The sequence below is a fragment of the Leptonychotes weddellii genome, chromosome 8 (assembly GCF_054177405.1).
Source record: "Leptonychotes weddellii isolate Sample4059 chromosome 8, ASM5417740v2, whole genome shotgun sequence".
NCBI lineage: Eukaryota > Metazoa > Chordata > Mammalia > Carnivora > Phocidae > Leptonychotes > Leptonychotes weddellii.
In genome coordinates, this window is record NC_138376.1 from 98,542,317 (window position 1) to 98,565,060 (window position 22,744).

At 39.9% G+C, this 22,744-nt stretch overlaps 1 protein-coding gene across 4 annotated transcripts in view; it reads right to left on the minus strand.

Moving 5' to 3' along the window:
* Window positions 1-22,410, minus strand: part of PTPRK (protein tyrosine phosphatase receptor type K) — a 532,644-nt gene extending 510,234 nt beyond the window's left edge. For 3 of the 4 annotated variants that reach the window (XM_081828970.1, XM_081828968.1, XM_081828967.1), the window contains exon 1: window positions 22,055-22,410. In XM_081828970.1, coding sequence (XP_081685096.1) covers window positions 22,055-22,151 — 97 coding nt within the window. In that variant the 5' untranslated portion in view covers window positions 22,152-22,410. The remainder of the gene's footprint in view (window positions 1-22,054) is intronic. The other variant, XM_081828969.1, reaches the window with a different exon arrangement.
* Window positions 22,411-22,744: the final 334 nt, after the last annotated feature.

The following is a 22,744-nucleotide window of genomic DNA, read 5'->3' on the forward strand; positions in this document are numbered from 1 at the left end:
CTCTCCCAATTTTTATTCAACCATATTTTAATGATCCCTCTTCTCTTAATTTGGATCTAAAGCTTATGTGATTACCACTTCCCAGAATTTTTTTTCCCCCATAGATGCAGCTAAAACATAAAGTAAAATCTCATTATCTGAAGGTGGGGTAAGGTCATTCAGTGAATTATTTTAAAATCTGAATTGCAGAACATTTTTAAAAGAATACGTTTTTATACTTTGAAGTATTTTTTTCTAAGAGTAAATTTTTTTAACATGTTGACTATCATAACTCCTCTGGAGATTTTTTCTCATGAATAGGTAGGGATGCTTTGCTATTAGCATAGGTTCATACCTGAAGTGTGAAAAAGTAAAACAATTAGTTCTCTTAGGACCGTAAATAAATCCCCTGAAACTGTAATCATCTTATTTCCTTAACACTCTCTTTCTGTCAGGTTTTTAAAAAAAAATAAATCACAGCCTAGCTTCCATTCCAAGGAGCCTAAATTCCAAATTATGAACAATTCCCAGTTTCAAAACAGATCGTCATCTCAACCTGGGCTCCTGGACGGCGAGGGGCCTTCAGCCCTGCTCCTCCCACCAGGGCCCAGGGAATCTGCATTTGGGGTACTTCTTTGAGAAACCTCAGCACTCGGAAGAACTCTTGCTCTTCCTGCCCACTTAAACTAACCAGCTCCCTCCAACCCACTGGGGAGACATTTACTCTGTTCAATAAACAACACTTGGCAAAGAGCCTTCCTCTACCTAATTTGCATCCCAATATCCTCCTCTGCTTTTCCTAGGACTACATTAAAGGGCTGCTGGAGAACAGAGGCATCAATGCTCCTCTGTCCAATAACTGCCTGTTCCTCTGTCTAATTATGATAATGTTATAACTCTAAGACTTCAGGATGTATGCTGATTTATGAGGTTATGCCATACTGACATATGGAATGCAAAATATGCATATTTTTATCATTATATCCTGGAATTGGGCTACAGAATAAATATGGAATAAAAACATGTATCTTAACGAGAAGTTTGGCTAGATGGGCACATAGATAGAAAGATGAGAGAAAGAAAGAAAGACTGAAAGAAGCCAGGCAGAAGACAGACAGCTAGCTATTTTACTAGCTTTTATTTATTGAAATACCTCCACTCACAAGTTGTACAACCAGTTGAAGGTTTCATATTTGTTTTTTGTTCCATGGCTGTTGTTTTTCGTTAAGTCTTGGATATAGATTTATTCAGAATTTTTTAGATGTTCCATTGAGGATCACCACTGGTATTTTTTTTAATCAAATTTTATTTACATAGTGTTTTCTTTTAAAATCAAGATGCAGGCTTATTTGAAGACAAATGGGAATAATGAGTATGTACAGGTATGTCCAAAGTACATTTGCCTTCTGTTGTTTTGTCAAGAGTAACACCAAAATAGGAAAAGTAAATATAAATAAAAATCATAGCTTCTTCATTCACCACAACATTCTGTCATAAACAAGAAACAAAAGCTATAAAAGTACCCAACAGGAGTGATCTCTACTCCTGAAACACTGGATTGTAAACTTTTGAGTTCGAAAAATACTTTTTTTTTAAGTAACATCTACCCCCAGCGTGGGGTTCAAACTCACAACCCCAAAATCAAGGATCTCATGCTCTACCGCCTGAGCCAGCCAGGTGCCCCCTGAAAAATACTTCAAAAGATACTTAATCCAATCATCTCTAGTCAAACCTGGTAGTCAATTAGTATTTGAAGAGCCAAAGGGAAGTCATTATAATAATAACTTACGTTTGTATAGATCTTTGACGGTGGAAAAGCATATTCACATAAATTACCTTATTTGATCTTTAAAACCCTCTAGTGAGTATGGTAGTGGCATCATCCACAAACTGAGGATAAGGAAACAGACCAGGTAAAGTAAATCACTCAATCACCAAATTAGGCAGACCCCATGTTCTTTAGAGTACACCAAAAGTGCCACAACATAATAGTCGAAGACTAATCTTGGGAGTTTATAAACTGTGTGACCTTGCACACACCACCCACCCTGGGTTACTTCACAGGATTATTATGAGCATTATATGAAAAAGTGGGGTGCTTTCCCACTTTTTTGGTAAGACCCACAGTGAGAAATTCATTTCACACTGTGACTGACTGCACAGAAAAAAAAGATATATAAATCTATTTCATTAAAACCAAAGTTTCATGAAATAATACTTCCTCCATGGTATGCATGCCTATTTTTATTATTGTTGTTATATTCTCTTCTATTTCATGGGTTTGTTTGTTTTTTTTAAGCTGTCTGCTACCTACAGAACTGAATTCCATACCCACAAAAATGGGTGGTTACATGCAGTTTGAAAACACTGAACTGATGCTTATAAAGTACTTAGTCCAGTGCTAGACCCAGTAAACACTAAAATTTTAGCTACTGAAAATATTTTTGAAAGTTAATGTCACTATAGGTTAAGGGGCCTAAAACATTAAAGAGGATTTTTTTTTCCCCCTTGAAATGACAGTCTAGAAAAGACATGTAAACAGCCCAGAAAAACATACACGAATGGCTTCAGTTTCTGACACAGCATCAGGTAAAATCCTTATGCCCACGCATTGTTGTGTCATGTCATCAGGCTTCAACAAAGAAGAGGCTAGCAAGGGGTGCCTGAGTGGCTCAGTCAGTTAAGCATCGGACTCTTGATTTTGGCTCAGGTCATGCATGATCTCAGTGTTGTGAGAACCAGCCCCGCATTGATCCCCGCATGGCACTCCATGCTGGGTGTGGGGCCTTCTTAAGATTCTCTTTCTCCCTCTCCTTCTGCCCCCTCCCTCCCTTCCCTCTCTTAAAAAAAAAAAGAAGTGGTTAAGACAGTGGGAAATGAATTACAGATCTTTATCAGGCCCTGATGAACAAACAGTGTTGCCACAGAAAGTAATACTAAGTAGAAGTTGTCTATTAAAAGCAAATGCTCTAAAATGGTTTGTCCTAGATAATATAATCATTTGATTACCTCAGAAAGGGGGGTAGGGGAGGTACTTTCATTTCAATCACTGTGGCCACTATTGGTAAGCTTTCCAGACTTACGAATTACTACAGTATACCTAACATAATTAAATCTTCTATTATGCTTAGCTAATTCAGTCACCATTCTGAATATCAATTAATTACTATAGTATTATAGGCATAAAAGTAAGAGACTGAGTTTAACATTTACTGATCCCAATCATATAGTAGGAATTCATTTATAAAGTAAATCCCTGAGAGTTTATGTTAACATTGCTTCTTTCTTATAACCATGTTTAAATGCAGCAAAACAGAACTTCCAGCCAATTTAGTACTACACCTTTATTAATAATACTAAGTAATATTTGTCTCTATCTCTTCTCCCACTTGGTTTCTTCAAGGAAGAGAGACCACTAATTAAGAATTAAAATCTGTATTTTGTTTTGAAGAAACGAGGAAAAATTTTTATTAAATCTAGTTTTAAATTATAAAGTTTGGAATGCTTCCAAATTCTTAAAATTGTCCTTACGAAAGGAGAAAAGGTTTTTTTTTTCCAAATATGAGATGAAAATTTTATGTAAGATATACAGAGAAAAGTCATATAGAGAGAAATCTATTTTGCCAAAATAAGTCACTTGGGAGCCTTGTCAGCACTTTGTCATTATATTACTAAACTTAATTCACATACACACACACACACACACACCTTCCTACCAAAAGGGGGAAAAAAAAAACCCATACATACACAACATATATACAATCTGCCAATTTCACAAAATATCTTACAATATACTCCCTAAGTATGAATATCTAATTTTTAGACACCATCTTCCTTATGGGCAGAGCTTAACAAAAACATATAGGACACAAGAATTTTCATTTAGCACTATAGGATTAACTTATGTGACATTTTTTAGAACATGAAACATTCTTGTCTTATGGAAATAAATATTGTAAGAGCATGTGTTAAAACAACATTCCACTTGTATGCGACACTGGGAGAGATTAAAAGATGAAAAAGAATTTTAGATAAGTAAAATAAATCAGAAGTAACTTTGGCAAACGATAATTCAGTGGGAAATAACAATAAAAGATCATTAAATCAGGAACTCAAATATATTTAAGAAATATATGCCTTATATAAAAAAATGAAGGTTTTGTAGATGTTAATTTCATATACATCAAAAAAAGCCCATCAAAGCAACAATGTAAAACACACTGGGAGGCAAATCCATTCACTTTCACTGGCATGTTTATTCAAATATTTCTGAATAACTTAAATGTTGGGTGCTTTGTGGGCCACAGTGATATATTACTATAAGGATTACATAATAATTTTAAAGCTCTGTTGGTTGGAAACCCACCACCTACTGTGTAACATTCTGGAAAAGATGGTGCTTAGCATGAAAATGTACATAATTCAAAGGCATTTAAAAACTTACTTAAGTATACTTAGCAGGCTGTTAAGTTAACAGCCCTTAATGAGAGTGACTACTCACACCAGCACTTATGACCAAAGATATTCACCCTGTGCAGTGAAAAAACTTCAATTCAGCAGGAAAACAGTCTTCTTAGGACTTTTCCTGAGAGTAGATTCCATAGCGGATGGCTCCCAAAGCCTTCTGAGGTCAGCATTTCCTTTCTATGAACCTAAGCCTTTTTGGAAACTAAATCCTCACTAACGGGTTTCAATGTGAACTAGTCTTTCTCACACTAAATTCTGCTTTATTGGGAGAGTGTTATCAAAAAGCCTCATAATTAAAGAGGATTCACTCACTGCTACCCATCACACCCATATCCAAGATTATAACGCACTGAGTGGTGCGCTAGGAGCCAGCCCATACCAGCTCCTGACCATCAACTGTTAAAATTTCCAGTAATTTTGTCAGCCAATTGTTATTCAACAGCCATTTTCAAAAATTAAAATTATCTAAATTTTTTTTTTTAAGATTTTTATTTATTTATTTGACAGAGAGAGAGAGACAGCGAGAGAGGAAACACAAGCAGGGGGAGTGGGAGAGGGAGAAGCAGGCTCCCCGCTGAGTAGGGAGCCCGATGAGGGGCTCGATCCCAAGACCCTGGGATCATGACCTGAGCCAAAGGCAGCCGCTCAACCGACTGAGCCACCCAGGCACCCCTAAAATTATCTAAATTTAAAGTTGAATAAATTATAACTAAAACAGAGGTATTAACTCAAAACGCATAACTTCCTAAATATTTTACTACATTTTACTATTACTATATTATCTTTATGTTTTGAAGTTACTTACTTCTCTCGTATTTGTATGGTGGAAACACTACATAAAGATGTGCACAAAAATGGACAATCATTCAATATTTGGTAAACTTAATTAACATGAAATGAGACAAGAAATGAGACAATCTCTGCCATACACATCTTATTGAATGAAAAAGCCACTAGCTCACCAGCCTCTTTAACTCTAACAGGGATCCTAATCAATCAATGTCATTTGTCCCAACAAGGTATTGCCAAAAAGAATGTGCTAATAATTTAGACTGGCATCACCTATTTTAACACGCTCATAAGGATGTTATATTCAAGAAGCTGTCATATAATGTTCAAGTCCATTGCCATAATGCACAGAATAGATATATCCTTTTCCTCATTGTTCACATAAAAGACAATGCTTGAGGGGTATCTGGCTGGCTCAGCTGGAAGAACATGTGACTCTTTATAAAAAAATAAACTTAAAAAGACAATGATTGATATAGCTCTAATTCCAACAATTAATGGGAGTGTTAAGAACTATAAATCTCCACCTCAAAGGAAACCTCATAACTGCTTTCAAGGCATGGCACCTGAATAAGTAACTGCTGGTAGGGCATCCTGCCCTCCATTCTCTCCTACCCTTTATTTGGTCATATTTGAAGCAACATGAGATACTTTTTTTTTTTTAAGAGAGTGAGCACAAGTGAGTGGGGGTGGGAGGGGCACAAAGGGAAAGGGAGAAAGAGAGAATCTTAAACAGGCTACATGTCCAGCACTAGCCCCACACGGGGCTTGATCTCAAGACCCTGAGATCATGACCTGAGCCAAAATCCAAAGTTGGACGCTTAACTGACTGAGGCACCCAGGCACTGCAACAACATGAGATACTAAAATTACAAGCTTTTTTTTTTTAAGTTTATTTATTTATTTTAGTAATCTCTACACCCAACGTGGGGCTCAAACTCACAACCCCGAGATCAAGAGTCGCACACTCTTCTGACTCGGCCAGCCAGGTGCCCTGAAAACTACTGTTTTTATTTTTATTTTTTTAAGTAATCTCTATGCCCAACATGGGGCTCAAACTCACGACCCCAAGATCAAGAGTCACATACTCTACAGATTGAGCCAGCCAGGCATCCCTATAGTTTTCAAAAATGCGCTGCAACTGGGGAAGTTTGTGGTATAATTATGAATATGTGATGGGGGTGGATAAAGTGCCTCTTTCTACTGGTATCCTGATTCCAAACTGTGAGCAAACTGTTGAGAGACCCGGAAAGATCTTAAATGGATATGTAAGTGAACAGCACGGTAACTGTGGGAAATCCAGAGTACTATCCTATAGATTCCTGTACCTAAGGTAAAGGAGTGAACAACAGCCCTCAAAAGAATTTCCAGTCCTCACCTGGGATCTGTATTTCTGATAAGAATGAGCCAGAGATCTACTTTGCAGAATCTAAGCAAGAACTCAAAGCACCTGGATCCTTCTGGATATATCTGCTCTAACACTCCCTGGTTATGGGTTTCTCCAATTTCCTCATGCCAAAAGACAAGAAGGCAGTCTGAAACACACTGGTTAGAATTTACAGTTCCTATGTGTGTATATGTGTGGATAGATAGATAGATAGATAGATAGATAGATAGATAGATAATTTTTAAGTAGGCTCTACACCCAATAAGGAACTTGAATTCAGGACCCTGAGATCAAGAGTTGCATGCTCTACCAACTGAATCAGCCAAGCACCCCAGTTCCTATACATATTATATTTAAGTATACTGTTATATAGTGTTTCCATTCCATTTATAGGTCTGCCATCCTCAATCTTTTTCCAATTCAGTATCCTTTAGGTATTTGTTGTAACTCATATAAGAACAAGTCTGCTTTCCAAATAATGGCTGGGTCATGATTCTGGAGCACAAAACAGGCAGTCCGGTATGCATCCCCTTTTTTGAATGGTTCCATATTTAAGTTTACATATGCTGCAAGAGTTTCTTTTATTGCTATTTTATGCTCCTTTTTATTAAGATATGAATGTGGTCAAATGCATCAAAATGGCATCTTAAGAAACTTCTTAAATGGAGAGGAGCTTATGAAAACACCTTCTGCCACCATAATCACAAAGACCTATGTTAGTAGGAACATCCAGTCAGGATACAAAAATCACATTATTATGGTAAACTGAATATTATAAAAGTATTTACGTCAGTGAGATTCAAACCTGCAGTGCGAAGAGCTTCTCTGATAAGAAAGTTGACAGGAATTTTTAATTATCTCTGGAGAGCAAACATTTTCATCAGTGTAACTCAAGAAAAAGGGAGTTTTATTTCAATTAAAGCTAGAAGAGGTACAGTAAGAAAGTGAGAATATAAGAATTCTAAAGCTTGAGTGTAACATAAAATCCTTGTTGAAGTTTAGAGAGGCTTTCCTCTGCAATGACTGGCCACAGAGCAACTCTGGAACTGAGCTAACAACCATCAAAAGTTTAGCCAGACCCTCCAGCCAGATGCCAGGATTCTAAAATGGCTTTTCCCTGTTGACAGTGGCTTGAAAAAGTCTTGGGGCTTAAATGGATTTGAAACTACCTGAGCTATGGAAGATTAAATATCAACAGCAACTTTCAAAAGAAAAACAAAAACGTTATCTAGAATTCACAGGGAAATAGACGTGCCAGTAATTCATTTACTCAGCATGCGTTAAATGCCAATGGCACAGAACAGATGCCTTTCTCTCATTCTATAACCTTTGGAGAAACAACATTCTTTAGGAGCTAAGGAGACATCCCTTTATCTTCTGCTAATGCTTATTTTTTTTTTTAAAGATTTTTATTTATTTATTTGAGAGAGAATGAGATAGAGAGAGAGCATGAGAGCGGGGAGGGTCAGAGGGAGAAGCAGACTCCCCGCTCAGCAGAGAGCCCGATGCGGGACTCGATCCCGGGACTCCAGGATCACGACCTGAGCCGAAGGCAGTTGCTTAACCAACTGAGCCACCCAGGTGCCCCTCTGCTAATGCTTATTATCTCATTTCTAAATCTGAGTACTGTTCCTAGATTGGACAATAGTATCACTGGGCTGGACACTTCTTGAAGTGGCAGAGATTTCACTCCTCAACTTTCTGCTAAATGCCTATTTTAATCTTATTCCCAAATTAGAGTTTCTGTATTTTTACCTGAGATTAAATCTGTCCAGGCAGTAAACATACTTGTTTCAGGAATGCCCCAAATTTCCCACCTTCTCCAACCTGGATAAGAAATGTTAAATGCATCTTCCAAAGATTTCTGAGATATTTATACCTAAAAGTTAATGCTTCTGGTACTCTCACTCTACATATGTAGATTTGGGGTTTTATTTGTGGTTTTTTTTTGGTTTTGTTTTTGGTTGTTTTTTGTTTTTGGTTTTTTTGTCATTCAACCTAAGATTCTGGTTCTTTAGGAATCAGTATAAATTTGCCACTTATTTTCATAAATATTGAGTGATATTCTTTATAATGTTTACTGTGGTCTTTGTTAATCAGGATACTGAGTTATTTCAGGCATCCTATTATCTACTGTCTGCTGGTTTTATTTTAAAGTAAAAGATACTGCAGTTTTTTTAAAGATAACAGCCTGGGATAAGATATTGTGCAAACATGGGTTAATTTGGTCCACTCATTAGGATGATGATAACAAAAGCTAAAGTGAATGAATTTTATTAATGTATCAGGCACTCTTCGAAGCACTTTAACTCAATATTCTTCAAAAAAACATCAGGACAGGTAGGTGACTGGTATTATCCCATTTCACAGATGTGGTGTTGAAACTAAAGGAACATGGTTAGCTCCCATAGCAAGAAAATGTTGGAACCAGAATTCACACTCAAGCACAATCAGGTTCCAAAGTCTGTGATCGTAAACATTTCGCTATATATTTTATACCTGGAGATCAGCATTCCAGTGTCCCTTGCTTAAATATAAAATGGGCACAAAATGTTAGTGACTCAACTAAATTAATATAAGTTTCTAAATTCGGGGGCTCCTGGCTGGTTCAGGTGGTGGAGCATGTAACTCCTGATCTCAGGGTTGTGGGTTCAAGCCCCATGTTAAGTGTAGAGATTACTTAAATAAAACCTTAAAAATAAAATAAATGTTCTAAACTTTAATTTTTGAAGCTTGGGTCTATGGAATTTGGGATTATTTTTCCTTAGAAAAATGTACACATCCAAAATTACTTCTCTCCTTCATTCACATACTGCAGGTCATTTGGGTCTCCTCTGATAACAGAGGTTCAAAATCCCCATTTCCTGGTTTTAAATGACAGTTACTATTGCCCCCTCCAAAATGAATGACTAAAGCACTAGGAATTGAATTTGCCTCTTCCAGGATGCAGGCGTAAGGACAGTCTGGGGATTATCTGAGCCCACTGGACTCTGGACTGCCAGGCCTCTCTGCCAGCCTCTGGCCTCCCTCCCTAGGGGCTGCCCACTACTCGGGACAATGAGCTTCCCTGAAGCAGCAGCAGAGAGAAGGGTGATCAGAGACTAGAAAGGCAGTCGATAAACAGCTGTAGGTCACAGCAAATACGAATCCGCAGCCAAACAACCAGGGCCTCTGCATCGGAACGCTGTGATTGCCCATTTACATATAAGCTGGATGAGGCAGCCCTCCAACCTTCCTGCTCAAGTTCCCAGAGGGAGAATAAGTGACTGTGAGCCTCTAGAAAAACAAACGTGCTCTCTCCTCTGCCCAACTTGTTTACATTTGCTTACACTTCCGATTACTCAACTTTTGGGAAATTCCACTTGATGGAATTTTATTATCATTGCAGCAAATTTTTGCATAATGCTTTTTGGTAGGCTTCTAGCTTTTTGTGTGTAGACTCAGGATCTGGAAAGATTGCTGACACACTGGATTCTCCAGGCAACTTCTAAAGTAGACCAGCATATTGTGAGAGACAGCCTGCACTTTGAGATTTGCCAAGCCATAGGCAGGGGTATGGTCAGTTACTGAATAGCCCCAGGCTTCACCCATGATCTCTAGATGTGAAGCTATGTAAAGATTACCACTCCTTAATAGTCATAAAAGTCACATATACTGCCGAAGTTCAAGGACAATGCCTGGCTTACTTGCCAGCATACCCAAGACCTGACACAGCATTGACACTTAGCAAATGTTCAAAGATAGGCAGAGTGGAAGAATTAAATAAAGACATACAAACCTTAACTGAAACACGCTCTCGCCAGCTAGGCACACCAGTTCAGATATCAGGAGCATTTTCTATTTCTTCATGAGAATACTCAAAGGAAAATCTATACTGTACATTAAACTTGCTATATATGATTACAGCCCTTAAAACATTTGGTTAAAATTTTTTCAATAAAAATATTTCATAATCATGTAATCTTTACTGACCTATTTGGAGAAAATACAAATACTATTTGGTAGCATTACAGAGTAAAGTTGACTTATAGAGAGAGAAAATAAGTATATAGGTGAAAATGAATCGGGGGGTACATTTTATGATACATAATAACAAATTTACTCACTGTTCACAAGAACGTATGATACCACCTTCCCCAAAGCTTAGACATGCAAACAGATATGCAACGTATAACTACAAATATACAAAGCATCTACTGGTTTCATTTCCATTGTTCAGCATATTATTTTTGCCTTCAGCAACAATTTATCAAAAGTTATACTGCCCCAAAAATAAATTACATTTTTTATGGTAGTTTAGACGTTAAAAAATACTTTCACATATATTTCAATTTTACCTTTCGAAATTGTCCTACTGAGTAACTGGAGAAGATATTACAATCACTCTTCATTGTAATAGTCCCATTTTAATGATAAGGAAATTAAGGATTCAGCAAAAAAGAATTACCTCCAAATCTCAGTGCCAGAAAGTAACAAAACTAAGACTAGCACACAGTCACATAGCAAGTCCGATGCTCCATGCACTGAATGGACTCTTCCATAGATCTCTAAAGGAACCTTTTGCTCTCTTTGAAGCAGGTCGCTGCCAACCGCTTGACCTCATATATTACCTAAGTACTTAAATGTCAGTTTAGATAAAGGGGCAATAATGGGCCAACCCTAGATAGCACTCTGCCTCAAGCGGCCAGGTTGTTAGGCAAACCATTACAAAACTCATCATTCAGGAATCACACACCTGATAAGAATATAAATAAGGGGTTAAAAAAAAGTCACAGAGAAAGCAGGCAATACACAGGGAAGAAAATAGTAATTCAGGAATTTATTTAAGATAACACTCAAAGGTGCATGAACAGACACCTCCAGTGACAGAAAGAAGCATGCTCCAGTCAATAAATCTTCCACAACCACTGTCTTCACCCCTGTGTTGCCAGGCCAGCTGCTCTGTCAGAGAGGTGCATGGGCATGACACTCCGGTCTAAACTGGCACAACCACGTTTGAGGCCCTGGTCTTCAGTCACATTCAGCTTTAGGCCACCAGCACAGATGTGTATCTAACACAGGCTGGATAAACCTCTCCTTGTAAGCGGGGAAGGCTGGGCAAACACCTGCTACTTCCCTACATTTCATTCATTATCGAGTACCCCAGTTATCGTATAGCAACTCTTGAATATCCCATGTTGTACAGATATGCATTATAAAGTTAGGCAGTAGAGGGGAGAAGATCAAAACTATAAACAAGTACACCTTCACCTCCTGAGTTTTTCAAAATTAGTTTTCAAAGTGAAGAGTGACTAGGTTCTATTTCTCTGTGTCAATTAGCATCATTTATCACAGCTTAGCTTACCCACTGGCTTCTATTAAAAATAAACAAATGCATGCATGCAAATACCTATTCATGTACATATGTAGGATATGTAGGATAACTGAAAACCAAGCAGTTATCTAAGATGGTCTCTTTTATTCACAGACATATTAATTATTATCACCTCCTATTTGGACTGTAATTTTAATTAAAGCCAATCATTAAGTCAGGTTTGCATTTGGAAACATTGTTTTAGAACTTCAAAATACAAACCAAAATAATTTTTTTTTAAAGATTTTATTTATTTATTTGAGAGAGAGAATGAGAGAGAGAGAGAGCACATGAGAGGGGGGAGGGTCAGAGGGAGAAGCAGACTCCCTGCTGAGCAGGGAGCCCGATGTGGGACTCGATCCCGGGACTCCAGGATCATGACCTGAGCCGAAGGCAGTCACTCAACCAACTGAGCCACCCAGGCGCCCCAAACCAAAATAATTTTTAAAAAAGCTAAAGAATTAACTACCTGTATAAACTACCATTAAGCAAAACAATGTATATGTTGGTGACGATACTGACATAAAAAATAAAAATCTTGAATTTGAGGGGTGCCTGGGTGGTTCAGTCAGTTAAGCGTCCGATTTTTGATTTCAGTTCAGGTCATGCTCTCAGGGTCATGAGATCGAGCCCCACGTGAGGCTCTGCACTTACCGTGGAGTCTCCTTGAGATTCTCTCCCTCTCTCCCTGCTCCTCCCCACCACACTCTCTCTCTCTTTCTCTCTAAAATACATAAATAAATCCTTAAAAAAAAATCTTGAATTTGAGCTAAGTTCTTCCAAGCTGTATGACTTTGGACAAGTGATATCAAATGAAGGGGTATTAATGTCTAAAGTTCCTTTCAGCACTTAAAATTCTGTGAATTTTTAATGTTGGATTTATTTAATACTGAGGTAAAGAGAATAAAATAATAAAAATAATAAAATTCATGGGGCGCCTGGGTGGCTCAGTTGGTTAAGCGACTGCCTTCAGCTCAGGTCATGATGCTGGAGTCCCTGGATCGAGTCCCGCATCGGGCTCCCTGCTCAGCAGGGAGTCTGCTTCTCCCTCTGACCCTATCCCCTCTCATGTGTTCTCTCTCATTCTCTCTCTCTCAAATAAATAAATAAAATCTTAAAAAAAAATAAAATAAAATTCATGCTTTAAAGCATGGCTTAGAAGATAAACCAAAAAAGAAACACTTCAAAAATCATGAACCACTGATCTTCAAGGCACACAAAACTGCCAGGTGCAAAGTACCTCTTTCCCCTCTTCCTCCGCCGCCCTCTTCCCCTTAGAGACTAAGGTTTAGGTCACCATGTCTTAATGTTACTACTTAGTGGTCCAGAGCTGGGAACCCTCTGATGCAACTGTCTTTTCCTCACCATATACTTTCCTCCCCGTCAAAGGATGCACCCCGCTTTCTTTGCTTTTACTTCTCACGACTTATTTAATTCTATCTTGAGCAATCACACTGTAGTTCCATTGTCTTTCCAGAACTCATCCCCAGATCTGTTGATAACTGATGGTTTGATCCGTGGCGCCCCCATCAGTCCATGTGACCTGAGTGAGGATCTAGAGCTGAACCCAGAATTCTAGTCAACTAAGCCTATCAGTGCACTTACTTCCCCTCAGCTGGAGTCTCTGAGTCACTGAATCTAATCAGAGTGAACCTCAGGGCCCTCGCCGGTGCAACCGCCACATAAAGTACACATTTTCATACTAGACTTGAACCGAGAATCTTGTGGTATGGGAGCTGCCAAAGCTACCATGCTCTACATGGAGCCTAAGAATGAAGCTCCTGGAGTGCCCCACAGGGAAGCTGAGCGGGCAGAAAGAGGTCATATCCCAGTGGAATTATGTGACCTCTAAGTCAAGTTGCACCTGATCATCGGTTAGGAGAGAAAATAAATTCCTCTTCTGTTGTAACCAGTCTGAGTTGCATTTTCTGCCAACATGCAACCAAAAAAAGAAAAAATGCCTAACTGCTACATATATGTATATATTCAATAATGAATTTTGGCTTGACTAGTTCCTCACACTGTCACCTGAGGCAAGTTATTACTTAACCTCTCGAATCCTCAGTTTGCAAAGCAGAGAGGATTCCAATCTTCAAGGATTATCACGAGGATTTAAATTCACGTGAAACATGGACCATAAGGCCTGGCAGGTCGTAGGCACTCAGTGCATGGCAGCTCCTATTGTTGTTTTTGCAACTGCTCTTCTCCAACGTGTGAGAGAATAAATGAACTTAATTACTGCTGACAAGAATAAAAGTAGAAGTAGTACAAAGAGAAAGCTCTAAAATTTGTAGTAAAATTAGAAAATGTAACAAGTCAGATTCTTCAGCCTCTAAAGCTCTTTAAGATGTTTGGAAGTACCTTTCTGGGTTTCTCTCCATCGCTAAGCTCCACTCAAGCACTGATCTATCTACAGTTAAACCTCTTCCTTTAAACACCAGTGTCTAGAATAAGTAAACATGGAGATCATTGATTTATAGTTTATTTATGAATCCAGCAACTATATATTTTGTATTTCAAACAACACAGGTTAAGAGACTTTCATTTCCAGTCAAACGTGCAGAGAATTCTGTTGTGTATTTCCCCAAACTCCCGCTCCCAATATTATAATACAACCAACTATTATAGGTTAACGTTAATTTATATTTCTTGTTTTCCATTAGTCTCTGCCATAACCATGTCATTATGCCGGTATATTCTGAATCGCTAGTGAATGGCAAAAACAAATATAGCAGTCGTGATTTAATCAGAGACTTCACTGTTAAAACAGCCAGCCAAAGTAGACACGTTTAGAATAGTAAATGGATAACAAAACACACTTACAGGCTCATTAATAAGAAGGCAATTAGGTCTTCTGGGAAAATTCATTTTCTAAAAGAATGCTAAAGCAAGCTATAAAATGCAAGTAAAATTGTGTTTTGACATGAATACTGTACACTGTCTATTACATCATAATTTTTCTCTTGAGAAAACTGACAAGAATCTGTTCTTAAATATGAGCACAAAAGATAGTAAAAAGAACACCAGTGATATTTAATGCATTCTACCTAACTCCCATTCATTAAATTTGACTGTCCTATAAATGAGCTCCTTATTACAAAGATCCTTATATTACACGCAGAAGAAAAAGAGAAATATAAAACAAGAAACTGCTTCTACTATTATTACCAGAGGGAATATCATTTCCTGTATCAACATATCAATATGCTAAATAAAAATTATTGGCCTGTATCATGTTTGGTTCCTTGATATCTTTACCTTTAAATATTCTCACATAACATGTTCATAGCCAAAACCATTTAGCCTTATTTTTATTCTCTTATGAAAATACTTCTTTCAAAATCTCTGAGTATTCTTTCTAAAAAGTGAATAGTACTGTTGTTTTGATGTGTCTGGGGCATTAAATTATAATTAAGTAAATACTGATCAGAAATATAATTCCAGGGAAATTTGTTTCATATTGTAATTAATCCCTTCACAATACTCTTACAATTCTACAGTAAAGTGCATGTGACAAATCTTTTCAAGCTGAGCTTTCTTTGTCCTAAAGCAGTGTTTCTCAAAATTACATGTTCAAGCAAATCACCTGGGGATTTTATTAAAATGCAGATTCTGAGTCAGTAGTTCTGAGAAGAGCTCTGATAAGTGACCACAAGATCATCACAAGTTCCCAAGACTGATGTTGCTCATCCATGGACCACATTCAAGCAGCAAAATTCTAGGGCACCTTGGAGTTGATGAATCCAATGACCATGAGGCAGTCAGCCATCAATCCCTAGGTGGGCCTTCCTCTCTACTCTTGAATTTGTTGAATGACCTAAGGCGAATCATATCAAGGAGCTGTGGCCGTATGAAGCAGCTGCTAGGTCACCCCACCACCCAACAAGGATTAGGGGAATTTCTGCAGTTGGTCAGCTGCTGCTCTGGATAGGGTTTGGAGAATCAGCCTGCAAGCAGCTGGTTAAGGACCAGGCTGCATTGGGAAGGGTTTATAAAAATAGACACCAATCCGGAGGAAGATTTATTACGTTCTCATTAAAAGTATAGTACAACATATTATATACTATATACTTCGTTCATCCATTTCAGTTTTTTCATCTATGAAATAGGCAAAGTAATTATCTATTTGCAATACTCTTTCCAAAATAGAAGTACAGGAGTTTGACTCCATCTGTAGATGTCCTTAGCTTCCTTCTCACCCAAACCTTTGGACAATGAAGTTCTATCACTGTTAAGATATGTATGTGTGTGTGTGTGTGTGTGTGTGTGTGTACAAAATACATATATCTTTCAGCTTTCCCAACAAAATAAATGCAAATAAGAACTCACCTAGACATTCTTTTATTTGGCTTTATTTCTATCTGCATTCCTCTTAAGAAGATAATTCCTAGAGTGACTAACCTGTAGAAAAATTCAGCCAGCACTGCCCTGCTCATCATTTTTATTACCAGAGCTCTACAATCATATAAAGTGGAAACATGGATTATTTCACTCAGGACTACTTAATTTGCTCCTAAAACAATTGTAAGTGACAAAATAAGCCATTCATAATTTTTATGGATTATCAACACACAGCCGAGAATGCCAAAAACTCCAAGCAGAGTTAAGTGGTAAAATGGCAATGTTCCACAACAAGATCGATACGGTCTTACACCCTGAGCCCAGTGTTTTCCCAGAACCTCAACACTCTGCAAAACCTCACAAAACTAGGTTGAATTATGTATGTTCAGTTTTTATTACTAAAATATTAACTACAAAAGAATTCCCATAAGACTACTTCAGGGAAAATAAACATCCTCTCTCAACAGAATCTTCATGGAACTAAGAAAAACTCGTATGTGGAACAAAGTTTCTCTAAGAGCATTGCTCATAAAAACACATCTCTCCTAAGATAGAGCTTAAAGTTTATAAACTATCTACCTCCAGAGTTCTCACCGCTATCAAAGATTCAAACACGTTTTTTTTTCCATTTTTTCCATTTTCCAAAGCATAGTTGTATATAACTTATCTCACTCATCTCAAAATAACAGGCAATATGGTCCTCAAATGTGTTCTATCCCCACTTACAAAAAGGAACTTAAAGTCTCTCTTCCATTCAGAGATACCTAAGCACAAACACTCTGTGACATTAAAATATCATTTCATCGATTTACAACTTTATTTCTGGCTTCAATTAAAATTAAAATTAGCCTGATGGACAGACTTACTTACTCTGTTATCAAATACCAGTTTAAGACATCATGAACTGGAAAGATATCATTGTTCAGTAACCATGATAAACAGCATGAGTTTTGGTGAAAAAACAAGTCATGTTCAAAAGCAATTATAACCTTTTTAGACAAAGAGAAACACCACTTGATAACGGAACACAAAATAAATACATATGATCAAAGGATAAAGTCTGAGAGGAATACACAGAGGGAAGTTTTTACATCTACAGAATAAGAAATTAATGTGTTTGGACAAAGGCAAAGGCTGACTCCAATAAACAAATCAAAAATAAGGTACTTTTTCCCCCTCTTTAGAAAAGTAAATAAAAGATCAAACACACACACACACACAGAATCCTAGTGTTCTTTGTTTTGTCCTTAAGAGCAATCTGTAAACTCTCTTGATGTTTCCTGCTCTCAGTCCTGCAGCAATCCTCTTCCTGCCCTCCATGAAGAGCAAGTAGAGGAAATGGGAATAGCACAGGGCAGATGAGGACAGCATTTTCCATGCCTCTAGAAGTACATCCATATTTAGCATGATTTACACTGTCTTTAACACCACCTTGAACAGACCTAGATCATGGGACTTGAAAAGCACTGGTAGGCAACAACACAGTTTCTCTATATAGGACCCTTATCACATGAACTAAATGTTTTTTAAAGGCCATAAAAATGTGTAGTAAACCATCACTGGTAGAAATATGAGATTTGATGGGAAAACTGGCGTTCACTCTGCATAGTGGTTGAGTCATATTTCCAGTTTTTAAGAACATGTCCAGCACCAAAAGATATTTAGGAGGAACAAAAAGACTGTGATGTTGGCTATGTGCATGCGGGCTTTGTTGTTGCTAAAGAGGAGTGGGAAGGAGTGTGGGGGAGGGGCAGGGCAGCAGAGGGGTTGATTTATTTTTCAAATTCGCGTTTATGAATACAAAGAGAAGAGCTGTCAGCAGCACACATGCCAAGCCCAAATAGCAGCCAGACCTGCCTCTTCCCGTCTGGGTAGGCCAGACACAAAACGACATCTTGCAATCTAGGAAAATCAGCAGAGTCAGATGTATGGAGAATAGTGAGAGAAAAAACAGTCCTGGAAATGTCTACTTATATATCATTACTAGTGTTAAAATTTATAGTTTTAATGAATTGAGGGACTGAGCGATTCTGGTCAATCAAAACCAGAAAATCGGCGCACAAACCTTGAAACAAGCTGTTTCTGATGTATTTTCCTAGTAGGTAGTAAGTATGAAAGAAATTAACTTCACATACAGAGACATCAAGGAGTCAGACACCAGGAAAGTGGCATTGTTTAGATGTGTTGCAAGGTCCTAAGGGATCAAGTGAGTGCACACTTACAGTGCGACATGCCAGGAACTAGATCAAGTGAGGATCTTGAGCTGCATTTCCAGGCTCACATCATACTAGAGACACAATAGTCCCTCTCTAGGTCATTGATAAGACTGCATCTAAAACGCTGCATATTTTTTTCTCCATACTCTGATGAAAAAGCTGAACAACCAACAGTTGAACAAACAGCTAAACAAATGACTATATATTTCTTCTATTGTTAGGAATGTTAATAACGACTCTTCCACAGGTAGAGCTCAAATAACAATTTACATGAGGTAAGCAAAAAAAAAAAAATTAAGGATAATTTCTCTCACTGTACTGATAAAATTAGAGTCTGGCCAATCTAGGATGTTTATGTTTAATAATGATTAAAATGAATGACTGGCAGAGGAAACACACACACACACACACACTCTCCTGAACAGCCTGTCCTCACTAGGCGAGTGTGGGAGCAAGCCAAGGAGACTAAAGTCAAGGCACTTAGCTACCTTAATGTATGACGCCTACACTCCAGAGAGCTGCATAATGCTTTACAACTTACAGTGCCAGTTCACATAAATTATTTCATAAAAACCAGGTGGAAAGGTTAGGACAGGTATTATTATCACCATTTTACAGATGAGAAAGCTGAGTTTCCAAGTAACTTCTCTGTGACTGGTTTTGTCAGGCATCTGAGTCCCAAGACAGAAAACTGTCTTACGTTATAATATCAAGAGATAACAGCTACACAACCCCATGAATGTCAGTGCATCTTTGTGCTTCTATTCCTCAGTTTCCCCAGGTAGGACACTAGTATAATTTTAAGTGAAAGATTAAGCTAAAATAATGTAAGTTGATATTTACAGGCTGTTCTGGTTTTAAAGAGGCTCACCATGCAGCATTTTTACACTTTCATTCCAAAAACTAAGGAAAAAGTCCCAGTGATAAAAATATTATTAAATTTGTGGTTTAAAGAGAGAACACTGGATGAGTATATGACATATCCAACAATCCTTAGTCTTTCAAAATTTGCTTTTGAAGTGTACTACATTAGAAACCACATCATAATATCTAAAAGTGGTAAATTGGCCTTAATGGATGTGATTTAAAAGACCTATTTAACAGGATATTCAAAAATTTGAATATATATTTGTTTTAGACTTTTAAAGCATTTTATTCAAATTTCTCAAAAGAACTAAAAGTTCATTATTTAAAGTAGAATCCAAGAAAAAAAACAGCAAGAAAGAAATACACCTTCAATCTCTGAATTTATGTATTTACAACAAATCTGACTGCCATAAAATCTGATGATAGTAGAATACCAAGTGGCTTAGGATAACCAGAACACGAAAATGTTTACAAAACAAACTTTTAATTCATGGAGAAAGGCAGATTCACAATCTGACTTTAAACAGGGGGAAAAAAGCATGCAAATCCTGAATGGCAAAATTTTTGAGATACAGTTCTACAAGAATTGCATTTATTAGGACTGCACATTCTCTTACTTAAACATAACTTAAAGTCAAAGGTTTCACTTTGTCACTAAAGCAAAGCCAGGCATATTTGGTAAAATTACTTAGAACTGGATGTCTGAGAACGCAATTGTTCATTAGAGATATCTAAACTCCAGAGATCAGAAAAGCTCATCTGCACATTCTGTTGGAGGGAATTTAATACTTACTAAAGGGTAAATAACATTTGAAACGAGAAATATAAAAGTTTCTTTACTGCTGAAAATATACCCATCAGCTGTTGAGACGTTAATAGTTGAAACTCTTGAATACATGTAAGTCTAATCATGCAACTGGTAGAATTCAAACTTTCAATTAACAAAGTACATGCCTTTTGAAGCACAGGCTCTCAGTGCAGTGACAAACACTGTGCAGAAATCAATACCCACTCTAACTTGCCTGCACATAATGACTTACATCAAGCACGGTTCCAATACCAACCGGCATTATATGTCAGAGATGCATTCAGTAGTAATGCTTACTCCAGAAAGAATTAAATTAAGCCATCGGATCACTCATTGCATAGATCTGTTGTCCTGCATACATCACCAATATACACGGCTTTCCTCTACACGCTGCATTTCATAATCTGCTTTAGTGCACAACACATGCTGCCACCTGAATCTGCGGTCTAACTCCTTTGATAGCGTTCTACGGTGGGGAAGAGGGGATGTAAGGGAAATAAACATTACTCCCGGTCACAACAATCTGAGTTTATTTCCAGGAAACAGGGCAGCCACAACAAGGAGAGAAACTGACAGGCGCAAAGTTAAGTTCGTTCTCCGACCCTGCGGCCTCAGCCAAGAGCGCGGCTGTCACTTTCCCGGTGTTCTCCGTCACCATCCGCACCAAGACCCAGGGCAGCAGATGCGCTTGCCAGCCAAGCTGAGCTGGGTGGACTGGCCAGAAAAGTTGTCAGGACCCGCGAGCAGCAGACAAGCGCCCAGGAGCCCGCTCCCCAGCATCCACCTGGTGAAACTTCAGAGCCCCAAGAGGAGAGAACGAAAGAAGCAACTAACAGAAAAGAACAAAACTGGAAGGGTAGAGGACGGGACTGGGAGAGACGGGGTTTCACGGACTTCTGTAAGTGGCTTTACCAAGAACCCAAAGAGCCAACCTACAAGAGCACACCATCCCTCCCTTTGTACTCTGCCGGCTGTCGCTCGCAGCCCCCATCCCCGAGGCGGGCTCCCCCGGAGGAGTGGGCTGCCTCAGCCGGGGTCAGGCTCCCCGCGCCCGGCACCCAGACCTCGCTGCCCAGGACTGCTCGGTGTGCGTCCTTAGAATCATATTTCAAAACATCTTACAAGCTCCTCCAACAGACACACGGAACCTACTCCACGCAGTGCCCTAACGCACAGGGCAAAACCAGGAGCAGCCAACACTGGGGGAGGAGAAAGGGACTGGGGGAGGGACGGGGAAGTAGTTAGACAATAGTCAAGGGAGGTTATTCCCGGGACAAAAAGCACCTGGCAAAGCGCGCCGAGGTCAGTCCCTTCCAGTCTCCACATTTCTGACAATGGCTTCCCGGGCGGGAGTGGGGGGGAAAATAATTTTTTTTTTTTCTTGAACGCTCTAGAGGCAGACAGCAACAAGCCCGCACCACTAGCAACAGAGTAGCCGTTCCCGAGTCGTAACTACTTTTTCCTCCCTCTTCCCCAGCGTGGTGCAGCGTGCGCTGGACGCGGAGGCTACCAATTTCCCAAGAAAAGCAATGTCTCCCCACACTCCCGGGCAGCCCTGCCAGCCCTGGCCCCGAGCGAGCCTTCGAGAGGAACAATGGGTCGCGGAGATGAAAGTTACCTGAGCCAAGTGGCGCCCAGCCCGGTGCCCCGCGTCCCACCTAGCACAAACTCTGGGGACATCTCTCCCTCTGCCCTGTGCTCCCGCCCGGGCCGCGAAAGCTTCCCCCGAATCGTTGCCCCCCGGCCCTGGCGAGGAGCCGGCTCCAGCCCTCGCGAGCCCCGGGCCGGGGGGCATTCGTCGGGCATCCGGACGCCCCCCCCCCACGCCCACCTTCTGGGCCACTCACCTGCGGAGAACTGGCCTTGGGCCGACCCCAGGGGAGACCAAGGGGAGAGGAGCAAGAGCGCCACAGAAACAGGCAGCGCCGCCGCCGCCGTATCCATGTCGACTTTGGGAGAAGTTTCAAGCAGCTTTGCAAAGAGCTGCCGGGTGGATCGCAGCGAAATCCACGACCGAGGTGCCAGCCGGGCCTCGCGGGACGAGGGCGGGAAGTCCACAGCCGCCCGCCGGCACTTTTTCCTTCTTCGCGGTCCCCAAACTACCTCTGGGGCGCAAGCGTCTCCCGCGTCGCCGGCTGGCCGCGGCGGCAGCTCTCCATGCTCAGCGGAGGCTGCTCCTGTTAGTCAAGAGTTACTTTGCTCCGGGAGGGACGGGGGCGGAGCCGCGGGTGACGTCGCCCTGCCGGCTCCGGTAGCTTCTGAGGAATGCAGGCTCGGGCGCGGCTCCGCCGCCTCCTGCCGGAGAGACGCGCGCCAGCTCCGGCCTCGCGCCTCTCGCCGCCTTTGTTCGCCGCCCGCCGCCGCTCGGGGGAGCGGGCGGGAAAGCGGACCCGCGCCGTTGGCTACCCTGTTGCAGAAATCGGAGTTTGAGATGCGAGTGTTTGGTAAGCAGTGTGGCGGGACCACAGAGGAGGAGCGCGGAGAAAGCCCCAACGCCCGAGCAGAGGCGTCCTGGGCTTCCCTGTCCCCGCGGTGGA